The sequence below is a fragment of the Neopsephotus bourkii genome, unplaced genomic scaffold (assembly GCF_033783945.1).
Source record: "Neopsephotus bourkii isolate Nb327-2 ecotype Australia unplaced genomic scaffold, CSIRO-AGI_Nbou_v1 NB_359, whole genome shotgun sequence".
In the NCBI taxonomy this organism is placed as follows: domain Eukaryota; kingdom Metazoa; phylum Chordata; class Aves; order Psittaciformes; family Psittacidae; genus Neopsephotus; species Neopsephotus bourkii.
In genome coordinates, this window is record NW_026900865.1 from 1,950,116 (window position 1) to 1,966,369 (window position 16,254).

The 16,254-nt window shown below is 39.7% G+C and overlaps 1 protein-coding gene across 7 annotated transcripts in view; it reads left to right on the forward strand.

Annotated features, from left to right (window-relative positions):
* TAFA2 (TAFA chemokine like family member 2) overlaps window positions 1–16,254 on the forward strand; it is a 203,070-nt gene that overhangs the window by 135,673 nt on the left and 51,143 nt on the right. For all 7 annotated transcript variants that reach the window (XM_061348536.1, XM_061348532.1, XM_061348535.1 and 4 more), the window contains exon 2: window positions 10,457–10,563. In XM_061348536.1, the coding sequence (XP_061204520.1) occupies window positions 10,458–10,563 (106 nt within the window). In that variant the 5' untranslated portion in view covers window position 10,457. The remainder of the gene's footprint in view (window positions 1–10,456; window positions 10,564–16,254) is intronic.

Below are 16,254 nucleotides of genomic sequence, written 5' to 3' on the forward strand. Positions count from 1 at the left end.
GACCTGGCTTGAATCCATTCGTTGCAAGCCACCACAGGAGTATTCTGTTTTTTTTTTTTTTTTTTTTTTAATTAATAACTTCCTTTATTTTCAGAACACTGATGAGGATATAAAGACTGAGAGGAGACTTCAAATTTGTGATATAGCATGATTCTCAAGACAGCATTAGTTTTCTAGTCTATGTAACAGATTAGGTAGCATACCAGGACCAAAAAAATTACCAGTTTTTGACAAGAAAGCTGCTGAAATTTTCTACAAGTAAGTTAAAAATTCAGATTTGCCTTGTGTGTCTACATGGGTGTACCTCCACTGAGCACAAGGTTCTGTATCTGAATTATCTTCCGGACTTTGGTTCTGCTCCTCAGCTGGTAGCTGAAGATTGTTTGTACATCCTGATTTCCTTTCCTTGGCATCCCTGTGAGTGAATGAAGTCTTTACCTTTGTGCTTGGTCAGGAACAGAGATTTGGTTTATGTACCAGATCCATATTTTGAAGAGCCTGGACTAACTTTTGTCTCACTCTTCTTTTCTCTGGAAAAGTGTGTTAGGAGTTTACATTCAAAGAATGGGGGAATGTGTTCTAACTGTGCTTCAATGAGCTTTACTTATATACGACGATTCTCCTGTGTTCCTAGTGTTATGTCAGCTCTTAGAGCTATTTTGGTCTCTGCACAAGCAAGCTTCATACTTTCCTGTAGTTTAAGCAACCTGTCATTTTTTATTTTCACTTGAACCTTTGCCTTCATGTGTGGCCCAAAATGTGTAGATATCAGGTATAAAACATAGACTGGGCTCAGACCTTATTATTTGTCAGAAGTGCTACTCTGCCTATTGACGGATGTAATTGTCGTGAAAATAGCAGGGGGGAACTTAGTCTCAGTCTTGCTCCCCTGTTCATCTGCAGTGGTTTGTCACAGTGTTATTTGCCAGTAAAATTCTTTGGAAAAGACAAAATTTGACCTTCAGTAGGGAAGTAATGCATTAGAACCTGAATGGTTCCTGTCAGCATACAAAATTCCAGGTCTGGCAAGATTGTGTAATATGACACTTCATCCATATTCTTACATCAATGCAAGAATCCCCAAATCAGTCCTCCAGTATTGCTTGAAAGACATTATGTTTAAGATGGTAGTCACTTTAAATGTATATAAGAAGAAAATTTTTAATGTATTTTTAATTTTTTTACATTTACATTTTTTAATGTATTTTTAATGTAATTTTTAATATATTCACACTTTTAAAATGCATCAATGGTATTGTTTCTTCTGTTTTTATCTTAAAATGTTTAATCAGTTTCTGAAACTACATAAATATTGTTGTCTACATTTGGGGTCTTTCAGAAAACAAGACTGCATATCTTGATGATTGTGATGCTTGCCAGTTTTACTTTTCCATGGTGAAGACTGATAGAAGAGTGAATGAGTTTTAATCATACAATAGTCACCCATGCTCACCAGTATGACTTTAATTCACTGAAGTTAATAAAAAAGCAATGTTACTACTGAATGGTCCACCAGTACAGCACTGTGACTGTTGGGGTCATCTTAAAGTTTATGACACAGAGATGGTGCTTATGCCTTGCGGATGTTGAAAAATAAGGAAGAATATTTGTCTTAATCAGATGCTCAGCATGGCCAGTTTTGGATGGAACCTGGCATGAGTTCAGGTTATTAGTGAGGAACCTTACAGTTTTTTCTTCATAGGGTATCACAGAGACAAATGCTATGACTTCTGGGTTTTTTTTGAGGAGAGCGACATGACTTGGAAAAAAGCACTTCGCTAATGCACTTGGAAAGAACTTGCTTATAGTTTTCTTCTTGAAAAACTAACACTTGGCTTCCTGTACTAATGTACAAAAAGGGAATCGTGTTATCGATGTAGAGACAAGACTGGAAGTGATTTCCTGAATCACTAAGCTGAGCGTCCTTATCCTGCCTCCTGGCAAGACAGCAACTATTCCATTTCTTATGGGTATGTTTCTTGCCCTCACCATGTTTGTTTCCTTTCCTTGGTGTCGTGGTTTAAGCCCAGCTGGCAACTCAGAACCACGCAGTCACTCCCCCTCCTTCCTCTCCCCGCTCCTGGAGGGAAGTGGAGGAGAATCAAAAGAATGTAACTCCCATGGGTTGAGATAAGAGCTGTCCAGTAACTAAGGTATAACACAAACCACTACTGCTACCACCATTAATAGTAATGATAAGGGAAATAACAAGGGAAGAGAATACAACTGCTCACCACCCGCCAACCGATACCCAGCCCGATCCAAGCAGTGATCTAGCCCTTCTGGGTAACTGCCCCCAGCTTATATACTGGGCATGACATTGGCTAGTTTGGGTCATCTGTCCTGTCTCTGCTTCCTCTTGGCTTCCCCTCCTCCCTGGCAGAACATGAGACTCAGAAAGTCCTTGATTGGAGTAAACATTACTGAGCAACAACTAAAACCACTAGTATTATCAGCACTATTCCCAGGCTGAAAGTAAAAAACACAGCACTGCACCAGATACTAAGAAGGAGAAAAATGACTGCTGCTGCTGAACCCAGGACACTTGGTGTCTTTGTTTCCCTGCAGCCTTTGCTTTTATTTCTTTTCCTTGGTCTCTCTGTTTCCCTTCAGCCTTCGCTTTGTCCCACAAACCAAGCTCTTTCAAGCTCCTGTGGTAGAGTCTTCATTCCTGTGACTCTCATAGAAGACTGCCCTCATGTTTTCTGGATTCACTTTTCCTTCTGTGAAGATGGTTGTCCAAAATTGTATAGAATCATACTTGTCTTTCTGTGTCTTTATTAGAAATATATCATTTAGTAATTTGCAGGATTTGCCTTTTTCACAGCCACCTTGTGTCATATTGATACTTGCTGATCAACTAAAATAAACTAGTTGTTTTTTTTCCCGTTTTTTGTTTCAAATGGTGAATTCCCAACTTCTAGCAGAAATGCTATTAATCCCTGATATTCCCTTTCAGTACTACTTGCTGTTATCGCACCTGGATCCACCTTTCAGTTCTTGTAGTAATCCACAGAGCTTAATGCGTAAGTTCCGGAGTGACACTGTAGAAGATGCTTTATCTAAATCCAGACAAAATATACCTACTTCATTTCTTTGTCTGGAAAATCAGTAATTATCAAAAAAGCTGTCAAGGTAGTCTGGCACAATGTACCCTTGGTAACACTGCTACATTTTATCTTATATTCTATTTACTTCTCTGTCTTTAATTTATCTTTTTCTTCAAAGCCTCTTCTAAGCTCTTACAAATTGAAGAGGTCAGACTAATAGGCTTATGCTTGCCCAGATCATTTTTGTCCTTGCTTTTAAATATGGGTGCTTCAGTTGCCATTCTCCGCTAATATTTGATGCTTTTTCTGCCTTGATAGATTTCGAGGCTTATCTCTGCAACTGCAATGGCCTTTATGAAATCACAGTATACCTAGTGATTCAGGTCTCAGTAAGACATTCTGTTCAAAGCCCATTGAACAGTTATCATTTTTTCCCAGTTAAACTTTTGATTGGTTAGTGAGATATGAATAAAGAAAATTCAAATAACCACCTGCAAGAGGATCACATAGAAGGTATAAGCAAATACTACTGCTGTGATGATTAAGTGAATAGATAGTACCCCCTACAACTTAAAGCTCCCTTAAGCACAGAAACTGGGAGAGGGAGAGTTTAAAGTGGCATAATATTATCAGACAAAATTATGTGAATTGGAGCCTAGGTACTTTCTAACACTGAACACTTAACTGCAAAAGCTTATTTCACAAGGGTATAGGATGCCCCTGGACAGATTAAAGACATTAGAATATCTTAGCTGTTTAAATAACCTGTAACGTTTTATGTTAGCACTTAAAACCACAATGGCATATGCAGGTCTAGTGCTAGCTTATTGTACATTTTCATAAATACATAGAAGTACAGAATCTAACCCCACAAAAATTTGTGAAATTTTCTTTGTATGCACTTAATAATGTGTTAACATCAATGTTTATCAGGTGAATGAATACTCTTTTGCTGGTCCTGAGGAAATGGACATGAAAGAAATTTAATGTATACTCAGTTAAATGCATCTGTGTTTTTTGCGTGGAAGCTGGCTAGGAGGGCACTGCATTTCCTGTTTACTCTTTGCTTTCTTTATTGCTTTCAGTTAGGTGTTGCATCTGAAAATTAATGAAGGTGAAAGTTACAGTCAATTGTGTCTAGAAAGAACTGGTGATAATCTAGATGCAGGAGAGATGATCAGTGATAGCAGTTTAGAGGGAAGACCATTAATCAGTATCATCCGAGTATTCAAGGCGGTATCATTGCAACCATACATACGCTTTTTGGAAGAAAAAGGTTTTCTCCATAAACTGTCAGGGTTTCTGGCTGTGAGGTGGGATGCATCTAGGTGCCTAAGCATTTTATACCTCTGGCAATTTAAGCATCCATGGTTATCAGATTTTGGAAACAATAATATATATGTAAATTTCACATCCAAGTGCTAGAGATACTGTAGGCAAATGTAATTACCTGTATGTGCATCTCTCTCCAGTTTCTTGCTACTGGGAAACTAATTGCAGCATGTAAAGAAGAATGTTGGGGTTTTTTTGTTTAATGTGTATTTTCATATATTCCATAACTTCCCCCCCCCCCCCCCAGATATTTGAGATATTTTCTTTTCTTGAAACTGTCTCTTTTTATAGAAGCACACTTACTAAGTCTCTAATCGTTCTTCAAGAACTCCCATTGGTACATACATCTCTCGGATAGTATGAGCTTAAATTTAAGTATGTGCTTAAGTCACACTGATTTAAATAAAAGACAAGTGTGGGCATGCATGTCAATCATATGCTTAAGCACTTTCGGAAAGAAGAATTCATTTTCCTTAGTGTCTTAAGTCTCAGCGCAATAGCCTTTCTAAAGCCCTCCTTATGGCACTAAGCCTAATATTCTTCAACCTGCTTCCCCTGGCAACACTTCAGCTGAAAGTAACGGTGGCAACCTTACTGTACTGCTCTACCAGCAATGGTTTAACTATTTCTGGATACTTCTTAATGGTGGGACTAGGCTCTCTAGGGCTGCTTCCTCTGTTATTAAAAGGTTCATGCTGGTCAACAACAAATTTTGGAACAGCCTCTTTCCCTCTCTCCAAAACCCAAAAACACCCACCTCTTTTGCTTTGCATGCAGAGATTTTCCATGTGACTCCTACATGAGATCTACACCCTTTGCTAGGTTAAATGCCTATTCTCTTTTTTTCCTTGCACACCTAGATCAAAGAGGGTATCTTATGAGAACAGGTCTGTGTTTTTCCCTCAGATTCATTTCAGAATCAGAATGCGCTTTGTGTCTGTTACAGGCTGTGATGTATGAAGCAGAAAGAAGATTGATTTTCACAAGCTACCTTGTACCTGAAGTAATGAGAGTGGCAAATTACTTGTTCACTGAGCAAACATGACAGGAATGTCATAGAGGGAATTTATATATATGCAAACACACAGGGGTCACATCAGTGTTTTACAAAGTGACCTTACCCACCAGAGGGGCATTTTTAAATCTGCTTTAGCTTACACAGGAAAGGCTAAAGAAAAGTGCAAATACCTGCAATACTTGGGATATAGAAACTAACAAAACTAATAAATAATGTAAGATTCAGCAGAGTACAGAACATAATTTAAATGGCTGCATTATTTCTGTACAAGAGAGTTGGGGTCGGAAATCAGTAGTGATTTCTACTGCTCATTTAGGTTTTCTCTGAAATAGCAAATAAAATATTCGTCATGAAAAGGAAGAGAATATGGAACTAATTTTCCCTCTTTTATAGCAGGTTTTTGTCTCTTAAACGTTTCATTGGAATTCAGTAGAGAAATAGGCTTACTCTTCTCTTATGAGCACTTGCATTCACACTGTGTATGTGGTTGCAGAAGACAAATAGATCTTACTGACACTGAAAATTTTTACATATGTAAAACATTCTATGAATGAATTTTGAACAGCTTCACAGAAGCTGATGGTTGTAAAGGAAAGAAGGAAAAGGAGAAACAGGGAAAAATGCTGTTACTCCTAGGAAACAGGCGAGAATTTTGTGTATAAGCTCTTAAGGGAAGAATTGAAGTTGTTATTTCCTTTTTTTGTTTTTCCTTCAACAGTAAAGATTACATGAGGTTACACTTAAAATAGGAAGGCACGGCAATTCAGCACTGGCCATGTAAAGTAATTTCCATGTGATTCTCCTTTATTGCTGAGCTGTTGGAAAAGTGGCTGATCTCAAGCCCAGCAGCAAAAAAAGGAAGAAAGTAGGAACTCAGGAGCTTATGGATGCTACACTGCTGCAGTAAAATTGAAGACAAGCATCTGCACATAGAAGTTTCTGTACAGCCAAGTAGTTAGGACACGTCCTGTTGGAAAAGGCCTGACAATGAGGAGGAGCAGTGATGGAGAGCCTGTGCAACCTATTGGTGTATTCGCAGTTTGCTTCTGATGACCCATGGAGGCCAGGGGGAAGGATTTCTGCTGGCACAGAAGTTTGTGAAGCTTCTCTTCAGGTGTGGTTTCACCCTGAGGAAAAAGGTCCTACCTTTTTAAACCTTATTTTTTGTCACTGATTGCTGCAACAGTCTATCCTTGAGTCCATGATACCAGACTGGTGATGGTCTCGTGGAGTGCTCTTCAGGGAAAAGGAATTTTAGGGAGCAAAAGTAAGAAATTCTATGAATTTATTCATTGTGTTATCATGTTAATGGAGAGCTAGTCATGGCAGAGTCATCTCACACTCAGCCACTGCCTGTTTGAGTTATGTGGGTGATGTCATTTTGTTTTATTCTGGATGTGTCCTTGGAACTACAAAACCAGCTATCTCACTTTTTCCTTGCCTTGAAGCACATTAAAAAATGAGCTTAAACATGGTAGACTTTCATATCCTTTTTTGCATAAAAGTGCTGAGAATTCCTTGGATTTATTTCCAATATGTTGGAGTTAGATACTGAGGACATTTTTGTTACACATAAAGCTTGTATTTTTGTGCAAAATTGATAGTCAGATGTAAGCATCTCCTATAGCATGGCTGTTCTCAGTTTTGGTCACCTTTGGCTCACATCACAGTATCACAGTATCACAGTGTTCACATGATGCTACTGAAGGCTGTGAGGGTCACAGTGAGGGGGAGGTTCTGTGGAAAACAAAGTAAATAGAAGAGGAAAAGGTCTTACAGAGAAAACTATTCAGGTTAATAGCTATAGTTTGTCTGTGGAGCTGTGCATCACCTCTAGTAAAAGTAGACCTCATTTCAGAGCACATTTGTCCTATTTAACACAGCCTGTTGTGTTAGTGTAATAACAGTACAGTACAGTACAGTAATGGACAGAATTTCCTGGATGCACTTACTTGACATGGATCAAGGTTGCAAGAGACTAATAGTTAATTTCAAAGCAAAGGTCAAATGCTGTTTAGTTCCAGTGTCTTCTCAGTGCTCTATCATGGGCTGTCTTGCAAACCCACAAAAAAATAGCCAGTTTCTCAGCCCAGGTGATAATGCATGCACACAGATACTGAGCATATCTCCTGGCCTCTCCTTGTTATCTAGCTGTTTGCCTGCTTTGCTGATGAGATGCATCCATCCCAACCCCCTGAGTTTCTTGGACTACAATCCCTTCATTATTTATTTCTGGGGCTGTACTGCTGCAGTGTGGCCCCTGTGTAGCAGGACTGATGGGAACAGAGTGCTTTGCACCTACTTTGTGCTTATGCAGCCACTCATCTGTCCTTGGACTGACTGTTGTGAGTAGCCAACAAACACAACTGCAGGTCTAGCTTTATACTGCATAATTAGTTTGAAACTTAACATCATCTTCCAGCTTTTTATTTGAGCTGCTGTAGGTTATAAATACTTCTAACTGTTGAGGTATTTTTTTGTACTTCTGCTGAGGGTCACTGAACTATGTCCCAAGCTAGAACTGCTACTTTCAATGAGTTTTCTATTAATTGTGCCTATTATGGGACTGCTATAAGAAAAAGTTATGTTTTTTGTCTTTCTAAGGGTGAATACCGCAAATAAATAAGAATAGTGCAATAGGCTTGTGGTACAGAAATGGTGTATTGTTTTTCTCCTGACTGGAAAACCTGGCAATGGCATTGAGACCAGGTTTTCTGTGTTAAACCTGAAACCCCTTCCTTTACTCTGCAGAACAGTCTCTTCTGTATTCAGTGTTGGCTTACTCCTCTTTGGTGTGCTGAGCTGTGGCAGGGGTTTGTACTTCACTCTGCCACCTACCCTGAGGGGCTTTTGCTCAGAAGCAGACAGGTTGGTTTTCTCTCTTTCCCTCTACTGCTACTAATTTTCCTTATATATCTGCATTTTCTGCCCTGCATTTGTTGCCAGCCTCGCAGCACATTGAATTAATATGGCATCAACAGAGCACTGAAAGGAGCTGTGTTAAATTTAACTTTGTTTAGTGGTGCAGATCACACTGTGGTTATATTTTTTTGTTTGTTTTTGAATTATTTGATTTTAATGAGAGATGACTTGGCACCAGCATCACAACAGGTACAGCATGAGAATCCAGGAGGGAAACTGTTAATTCATATTCTGTTCACAGAGATAGCTGTGAAAGAGCATATGCTGAATGTGCATTCCAGTTTCATTTCTTTTGTTCTTATTTACAGTGACAGTGTATTTCCCTTTAGCTTTGATTACTTCATAAACCTGGAGCTGATGATGAATATGCAGTTTACACTCCAAGGCACTGGAATCCGTGCAAGAAGACAGACCTTGATGTGGTTCACAGCACACTGTGACCTCCACCCTCTTTATTAATCAGTCAGGCTTTCAGGGGCACATCCACCATTCTAGCTATAGCACTTGTTTACTCCTCTCTCTTTTTCCCTGATAAATGCGATTATCTCAACCTCTGGGAAACACACTGTAGGTGTGTGACTTCTGTCAAAGGATGCTGAATTCTCTGTGCTCTGAATTTAGGTTTAAAAGGGTTTGGTGTATTCCTCAGTGGGTTCTTAAATTGTGTCACAGTGTTTTGTTACACACAGCCTGGTGTGGAAATTTGTCACTGCTTAGCAAGGTCTCATCAGTCTCCTGAAGAGCAAGACTAGCAATTTTTAGGGAAGTGTCCTGGTTACAATTGTGGAAATCATGAGTGGAGTTGTGTGGTGTGGAGGGAGTTGCCTTATCACTGCATGGTGTTCTGTTAGAAAGCAATTTGCTTAGAGGCAAGGATTTTCTTTGAAGGAGTGGAAAGAGATATGGGACTTTGAACAGTCTACTGGTTAATTCTGTATTAGTCTTTCACAGATCTGTGGTTGTTGTACATGAACAGAGCAAAAGAGATGCTCTTAAAAGCCTTTGGGCTTCTTATAAACATGATAGGAGACAAACGTGCAACTATAGTGAATCAATGCAGTTTATTCTGCTCAGAAAGGCACCCTAGTTCCAGGCATTACAAAATAATAATATTGTATAAGAATAATATTGTATAAGAGATCAAATTTGAGCTTTTCTGGTATAAGTGATTTGAAATAGGCATCATTGTACTATTGACCTATCAGCAGAAACATGACCATTGCGCCATGCTGTTTTGTAGCCATCTCCTTAGATCACTTCTACAGAGAAAAGTGAGAGAAGATTTCATTATTATACCCCTTGCCATTCTCCACACAACTGTAATCCTTAAGCACTAGCACCTACATTCCTGAACTTGTCTTTTTGTCAAGTAGAGGGGTATTTTATCTTTGGAGGAGGTTACTGAGAAATAAGTGATGAATTACCTTGTGCTTGAACCACCAACAGTGGCTTGCTGCCACAGTGAAAACATCACTAAACAAGATGAGGGTAGCTGTGTGCAATTTCCCTTGATGCAGTAAATCAAATTCTTTCATTACCCAAAGGTAGACAGGTGAGAGACTAGTGAATCTGCAGCGCTTAAGTCCGTGTTTCTGAACCACTCATGACTTCCTGACAGGATTTCTGTGCAGGAGGGTTGGTACATGTGCTGAAGGTCTATTCTAATCTGTTATTGCTTTATGAATCATGGACACAATCCAAAAAGAGCTGCAGTCCCAAAAGCTAAAAACTCCTCTGCATGGTCAGAGAGAACCACGTTGACCATGACTGGCTCTAAACAAAACAGTGGAACTGCTCTGCTCATCAAAACCTGCAGCATAGCTGCTTGGTTTCATCCTTTTTGCCAGCTTTGGGGTCTGCCATGGTTATGAGCATTCCTTATGCCTTTGAAGAAATGTGATGAGCACAGGAATTATCTCAGGTACTGACTAGAGTGAAGGAATGCTGGTGGACCAGGAAGGGAGGTTATACAGATGCTCTATATCATGTATCTCATTTAGAGCTAAGCAGAATTTAAGAGTTAAGGGTTGTCAGCCAGACACTTCCAAAAACTTCTTGAATTCTCCTTAAATTAGATAAAAAGTGTTTTTAAATAAGTCTTAAGATACTTATTTTTGTGCATTTTTGTTTTCAGGATGAATAAGAGATACTTACAGAAAGCAACAAAAGGAAAACTGCTAATAATAATATTTGTTGTAACGCTGTGGGGGAAATTAGCATCTGGAGCAAATCATCATAAAGGTAAGAAATTCAGTTCTATTACACTGTCATATCTGTGGCCTCTGTCAACAAATTTGGAAGTGTCCAGTTTATGTGAACTTTTTCCTTACGTGTATTTGTGCCTCTTTGTATTGGTCCACTAACCAGTACCAAAGGAGGAATCTTTTCAATGGTCAGACCTTTATTAATTACTTGAGAATTTAAGCATGTCAGTCCCATTTTCATCATTCTCTGATTTTAGGTCATTTTATAATGATGGTTAAAAAAAAAGATGGTAATGTAAAAAAAACAAATAATGAATACTGCTTGTCTTATAAAAATAGATACACATACGTGTGCTACAAATGAATGCCTGGAACGAACATTAGAAAAAAACAATTTTTTCTTCTGTGTGTTTCTGTAAACCTGTGCAAGAAACAAGATCTCTAGATTCATGTACTAATATCTTCTTAAAGACTAATATAACTTGAAATGTGATCTGCAGTGATTTTGAAATCTTCTCCTCATTTTCGTATAGTGTCTATTGGCTGTTTATCTGCTTACTCAAGACAAGAATAAACTCTTAACAACTTCGGTAAAGTAAGAGTGGAACATGAACATTTCCAAGATCTAAGGAGTTAAATACTGGGAAAGGATTCCCATAAAATCAGTTATCGCTCTGTGTTCTTGTACATTTTATAATGTTCCCTCTGATGACAGGATTTCATGGCAGATATTTTACATATCTGACTCCTAGACATTTTTCTGCTGTGTGAAGATAGCTTTTTTAGAATACCTCACATATTAAGGACTTCAGGAAACAGAGACACTTTCTGCAAAGTCTTTTAGTGAGTTAGTTTGGCTGCAGAAAAAACATATTCTGATGTGGCCATTTAGGCCGCAAAAGATGGGCATTATGCCAGACAGGAACCATGCTGACACCCTTTGCTCGGCTTGTGTTCCCCCTCCAAACCAGAATATGCGTTTGTGCTGTGGCTTGCCAGTTTAGTTGACTACTGGGAAAGAGCCAACACATTCTAGCCTGGATTCAGAATTCTTTCACCTTTGATTGTCTTTCTCTAACAATCAGAAAGCCCATCTCCAGACCATTTTGATTCCATCCGCAAGGGCTGGTCAAGCTGTGTTTGCCCTAATTGAATTGAGAGTCGGCCAACTTATGCTTGCTACTTTCTTCTGTTTGCTTTTAAATAAAACCCTGATGGATAAAACTTGTCACCAAGTATTTCATGGAGACAAATTATAATCGTAAGGACTCTTTGGGCAATTAGTGCTTCATAACTGAGAATCAAATGATACCCCACCAATTTTAGCTTTCCAGATATATTCATGCAAGGGAAACCCCAGCAGAGCTATACCATTCATTATCTGCACAGTACATGGCATTTCAGGCCCATCCTTAGAGTACAAATAACTTGAGAAATATTGAATTTGATGTTTTTAGATTTAAAAAATATGCACAAGATCTCCCCTATGAAATCAGGTTATTAGCTGTAGGGACTTCCTGATGTCCTTGCAAGTTAACAAAAAATTTGGGTTCTTCCTTTTCTTTAATTTGTAGTTCTTCACACCTTTAGCAAAATATATGAAGTCTTTCAGGGAACAATAATGATAAGCATCATGACTTGAGTGTTTAATTTGGGAAAGCAGTTATTGTACATGTTCAGATTCTTTTGTAAAGAAAAGTATTCAGAAGGACTTTGGCTTTCGGATTTAGTAGATGTTCAAATCAGTTACACTCACTCTATATGGGGGATTATTTTATAAAGCACAAATCAGAGTTACACAGCTCAACTAACATTGATTTCCAAAGATACTGGTAGTTTAACCCTTGTGTCACAGAAAGTCTTCCCCTTACTCTCATAGTAGAAATGGAGCTAAGGTCCATTCAAGGAGAACTGATGCAGTTCACCTTTGAATGGAGTTTCCAAATACTGAAAAATATGAGTTTCTCCAGTGATAATTATCCTTAGCATCATTAATCTTCATTTATAGAAGTCCTTACTAGCATATTCACATGACAAACTCTAATGACTTTGAAGGAGCCCCTACAATCTCAAAAATCAATAATCTAGATTTGAAAAAATCTTTACATTCCTATTGACTTAGTCATATTATTCATTAGTTGCAACCATTTCTAAACCCATATAACTTTCAGAAAGCTGTTGTTAAAGAAAAGAAGGAAATATCAAAAATGTGTGAAAAATTGTTTAATGTGCATTCTACTCTTCAGACAGACTTCAGCAGGGATATAAGCAGCTCACTCTGACAGGCTGTCCCTGGGTTCATTGCACTTATTTCAGGGCTGTGGCACAAATGAGAAATCCCAAGTCAGCAGCCAGAAAAACAGGCCAAGGAAGGGCATGGGGAACCAGGCTCTGAGATCCAGTTGAGCAGCCACCAGGGTTACAAACTGTGATTTCAGATGACAGCTTCTCAGTGTCAGGTGTGTGACTGTGAAGTCCATCCTTCTTTCTCTTGGTTTGACTGCTTTGAATATACTTCTGCCCCCTTTATCTTGACTGATTGTCAAAGTTTCATCAATCTGGACAGAAAGTCCAAGAGCTAAAACAAATAAGCACTCAACAGTGTTTGAAACAAAACAGAAAGCTCACTTTTTTTTTTTTTTTGCCACACATACGATTCTGAGTTCTCCTGCATAGTTCTTGGGTCTGCACATGCTTGTATTCAATGCATTCTGTCTTCTGGAAAGAAACAGGAACTCTGATTTTTATTCTGCATTGTGCTGAGGACCCCGATGTGTGATGTCTGCGTTACCAGAGCACATGCACTGGGAATCAGCCTGCAGTACCAGGTCCATTTGTGCTGCAGTAGCTATGCATGACAAGACAAGAGTGGCATATCAGCCTCCAAAAGGATATTATCAAGGTTATGAGTCTAAAACCTGATATACCTTGAGGGTGGTGAAATAAATCTTTAAGGGCATTTTATTATAAGAGTGATCCTGATCCTCTTACTCCTTGCTAGCCCTTGGAAAACAAATAGACCTGTTCAAGCATATAGTGTTCACTAACAGAAATGGCAGGCAAGCATCAGTTTAGCATCACTACCTGTTTGCTGTTCCTGTCATAGGGAATTGAGTTGGTGATCATTTTATCACAGCCCGTGTTTAAGGTTTCTGGTCCTTTTGTGAAAGAAATATACTGATAGCCTCTTACAAGCACTCCTTTGCAGACAAAAGGCTGCTTCAAGACACAGTTTCTACCCTAAAACTAAAAACATTTTCAAAATTTGGATTTCTTTGAGCTACTTGTGATTACTAAGTTTTTTCTAGATTTATAACAATAAGATAATCTAAGTAAATTATGGGTGCTTTTGAATCTGAGAATAGTTCAACATGCCTCAAAATACCAACCAATAAACTTTATGCCAGAAGGAATTCATTATGGAACCAGAAAACACTCCAGGTAGCTAAATAAAGTAATTGAGTATTTTTGGACTTACTAGATGAAAAATCATGATAATTTATTTTCATTTTTGAAATTTCACTCAGAAGCTTAACTTATTCATCTGATGCCTGTCACGTAGTTAAACCAAACTGAACTCTTTACTATTTGTGATGCAGAATTGCTGCTCCTTATTTGTGACTTTGCACCAAATTAGAAGCCTGAGGGAATGTCTTTCTGTTCGCAAGGAGAAAATAAATCTTGGTTTCTCCTTGAAGAGCAGAAGCTGTTCTGAAGTGCAGTTGAATGAAGGAGCCACTGAGCTCCTTTTGGATTGTAGCATTTGGCAGGGCTCTCTCAGCAAGTGCAGTAGTGCTAACGCTGCACTGAATCAGCATATGACAGGCTCCTGGCTCTGCCTGACCTCCAGGCTACGGAATTGATTTGTTTTGAGGAGAGATAATACAGCACTTTGTTAAAAGCTACGGTAATGGCCTGTGTGCGTTGCCTCAATGCTCTCATGCTCATTTCACACACAAGCGGTGAAATTCACTGGTGAGTTAGGACAACTGCTTAGACAGCTTAATAGGTGATTTATCATAGGATCATAAAATCATAGACTCATGGAATCATAGAATAGTTAGGGTTGGAAACGACCTTAAGATCATGAAGTTCCAACCCCCCTGCCATAGGCAGGGACACCTCACACTAAACCAGGCCACGCAAGGCTCTGTCCAAGCTGACCTTGAACACCACCAGTGATGAAGCATTCACAGCTTCCCTGGGCAACCCATTCCAGTGCTTCACCACCCTCACAGTAAAGAATTTCTTCCTTATATCCAATCTAAATTTCCCCTGTTTAAGTCTGAGCCTGTTACCCCTTGTCCTATCACTGCAGTCCCTAATGAAGACTTCCTCCCCAGCATCCCTATAGGCCCCCTTCAGATACTGGAAGGCTGCTATGAGGTCTCCACGCAGCCTTCTCTTCTCCAGGATGAACAGCCTCAGCTTTCTCAGCTTGCCTTCATACGGGAGGTGTTCCAGTCCCCTGATCATCCTTGTGCCCCTCCTCTGGACTTGTTCCAACAGTTCCATGCTCTTTTTATGTTGAGGACACCAGAACTGCACACAATACTTCAGGTGAGGTCTCACGAGAGCAGAGTAGAGAGGCAGGATCACCTCCTTCGACCTGCTGGTCACTCTCCTTTTGATGCAGCCCAGGATACGGTTGGTTTTCTGGGCTTCAAGTGCACACTGAAGCTGGCTCATGTTCACTTTCTCATCAACCAACACCCCCAAGTCCTTCTCCACAGGGCTGCTCTGAATCTCTTCTCTGCCCAGTCTGTAGCTGTGCCTGGGATTGCTTTGACCCAGGTGTAGGACCTTGCACTTGGCATGATTAAACTTCGTAAGGTTGGCATCAGCCCACCTCACAAGCATGTCAAGGTCCCTCTGGATGGCATTCCTTCCCTCCAGCGTATCAACTGAGCCACACAGCTTGGTGTCATCTGCAAACTTGCTGAGGACGCACTCAATCCCACTGTCCATGACAGCGACAAAGATGTTGAACAAGAGCGGTTGCAACACCAATCCCTGAGGAACACCGCTCGTTACTGGTCTCCAGCTGGACATGAGCTATTAACCCCAACTCTTTGTGTGTGGCCATCCAGCCAATTCTTTATTCAGTGAGTGGTCCACCTATCAAATTGATGTCTCTCCAATTTAGAGACAAGGATGTTGTGTGGGACAGTGTTGAATACATTGCACAAGTCCAGGTAGATGACATCAACTGCTCTACCCCTGTCCATCAGTTCTGTAGCCCCATCATAGAAGGCCACCAAATTGGTTAGGCAGGATTTGCCCTTAGTGAAGCCATGCTGGCTGTCACCAAGCACCTTGTTGTTTTTCATGTGCCTTAGCATGCCTTCGTGGAGAATGTGCTCCAAGATTCTGCCAGGCACAGAGGTTAAGACTGACTGATCTGTAGTACCGTGGGTCATCCATTTTCCCCTTCTTGAAAATGGGGGTTATATTTCCCTTTTTTGAGTCATTGGGAACTTCACCTGACTGCCATGATTTTTCAAATATGATGGACAGTGTCTTAGCAGCTTCATTCGCCAGCTAAACTTCATTCGCCATCATAGAATGTTTCGGGTTGGAAGGGACCATAATGTTCAACTACTTCCAAGCCCTCTGTCATGGCCAGGGACAAAAGTGCATCCAGATTATATATCCAAAGAGCAAAATTTAAACAAATTAGGTTACTAGCAATCTATTTCTAAAAGCAGTTTCAAGTAGTCAGCTAACT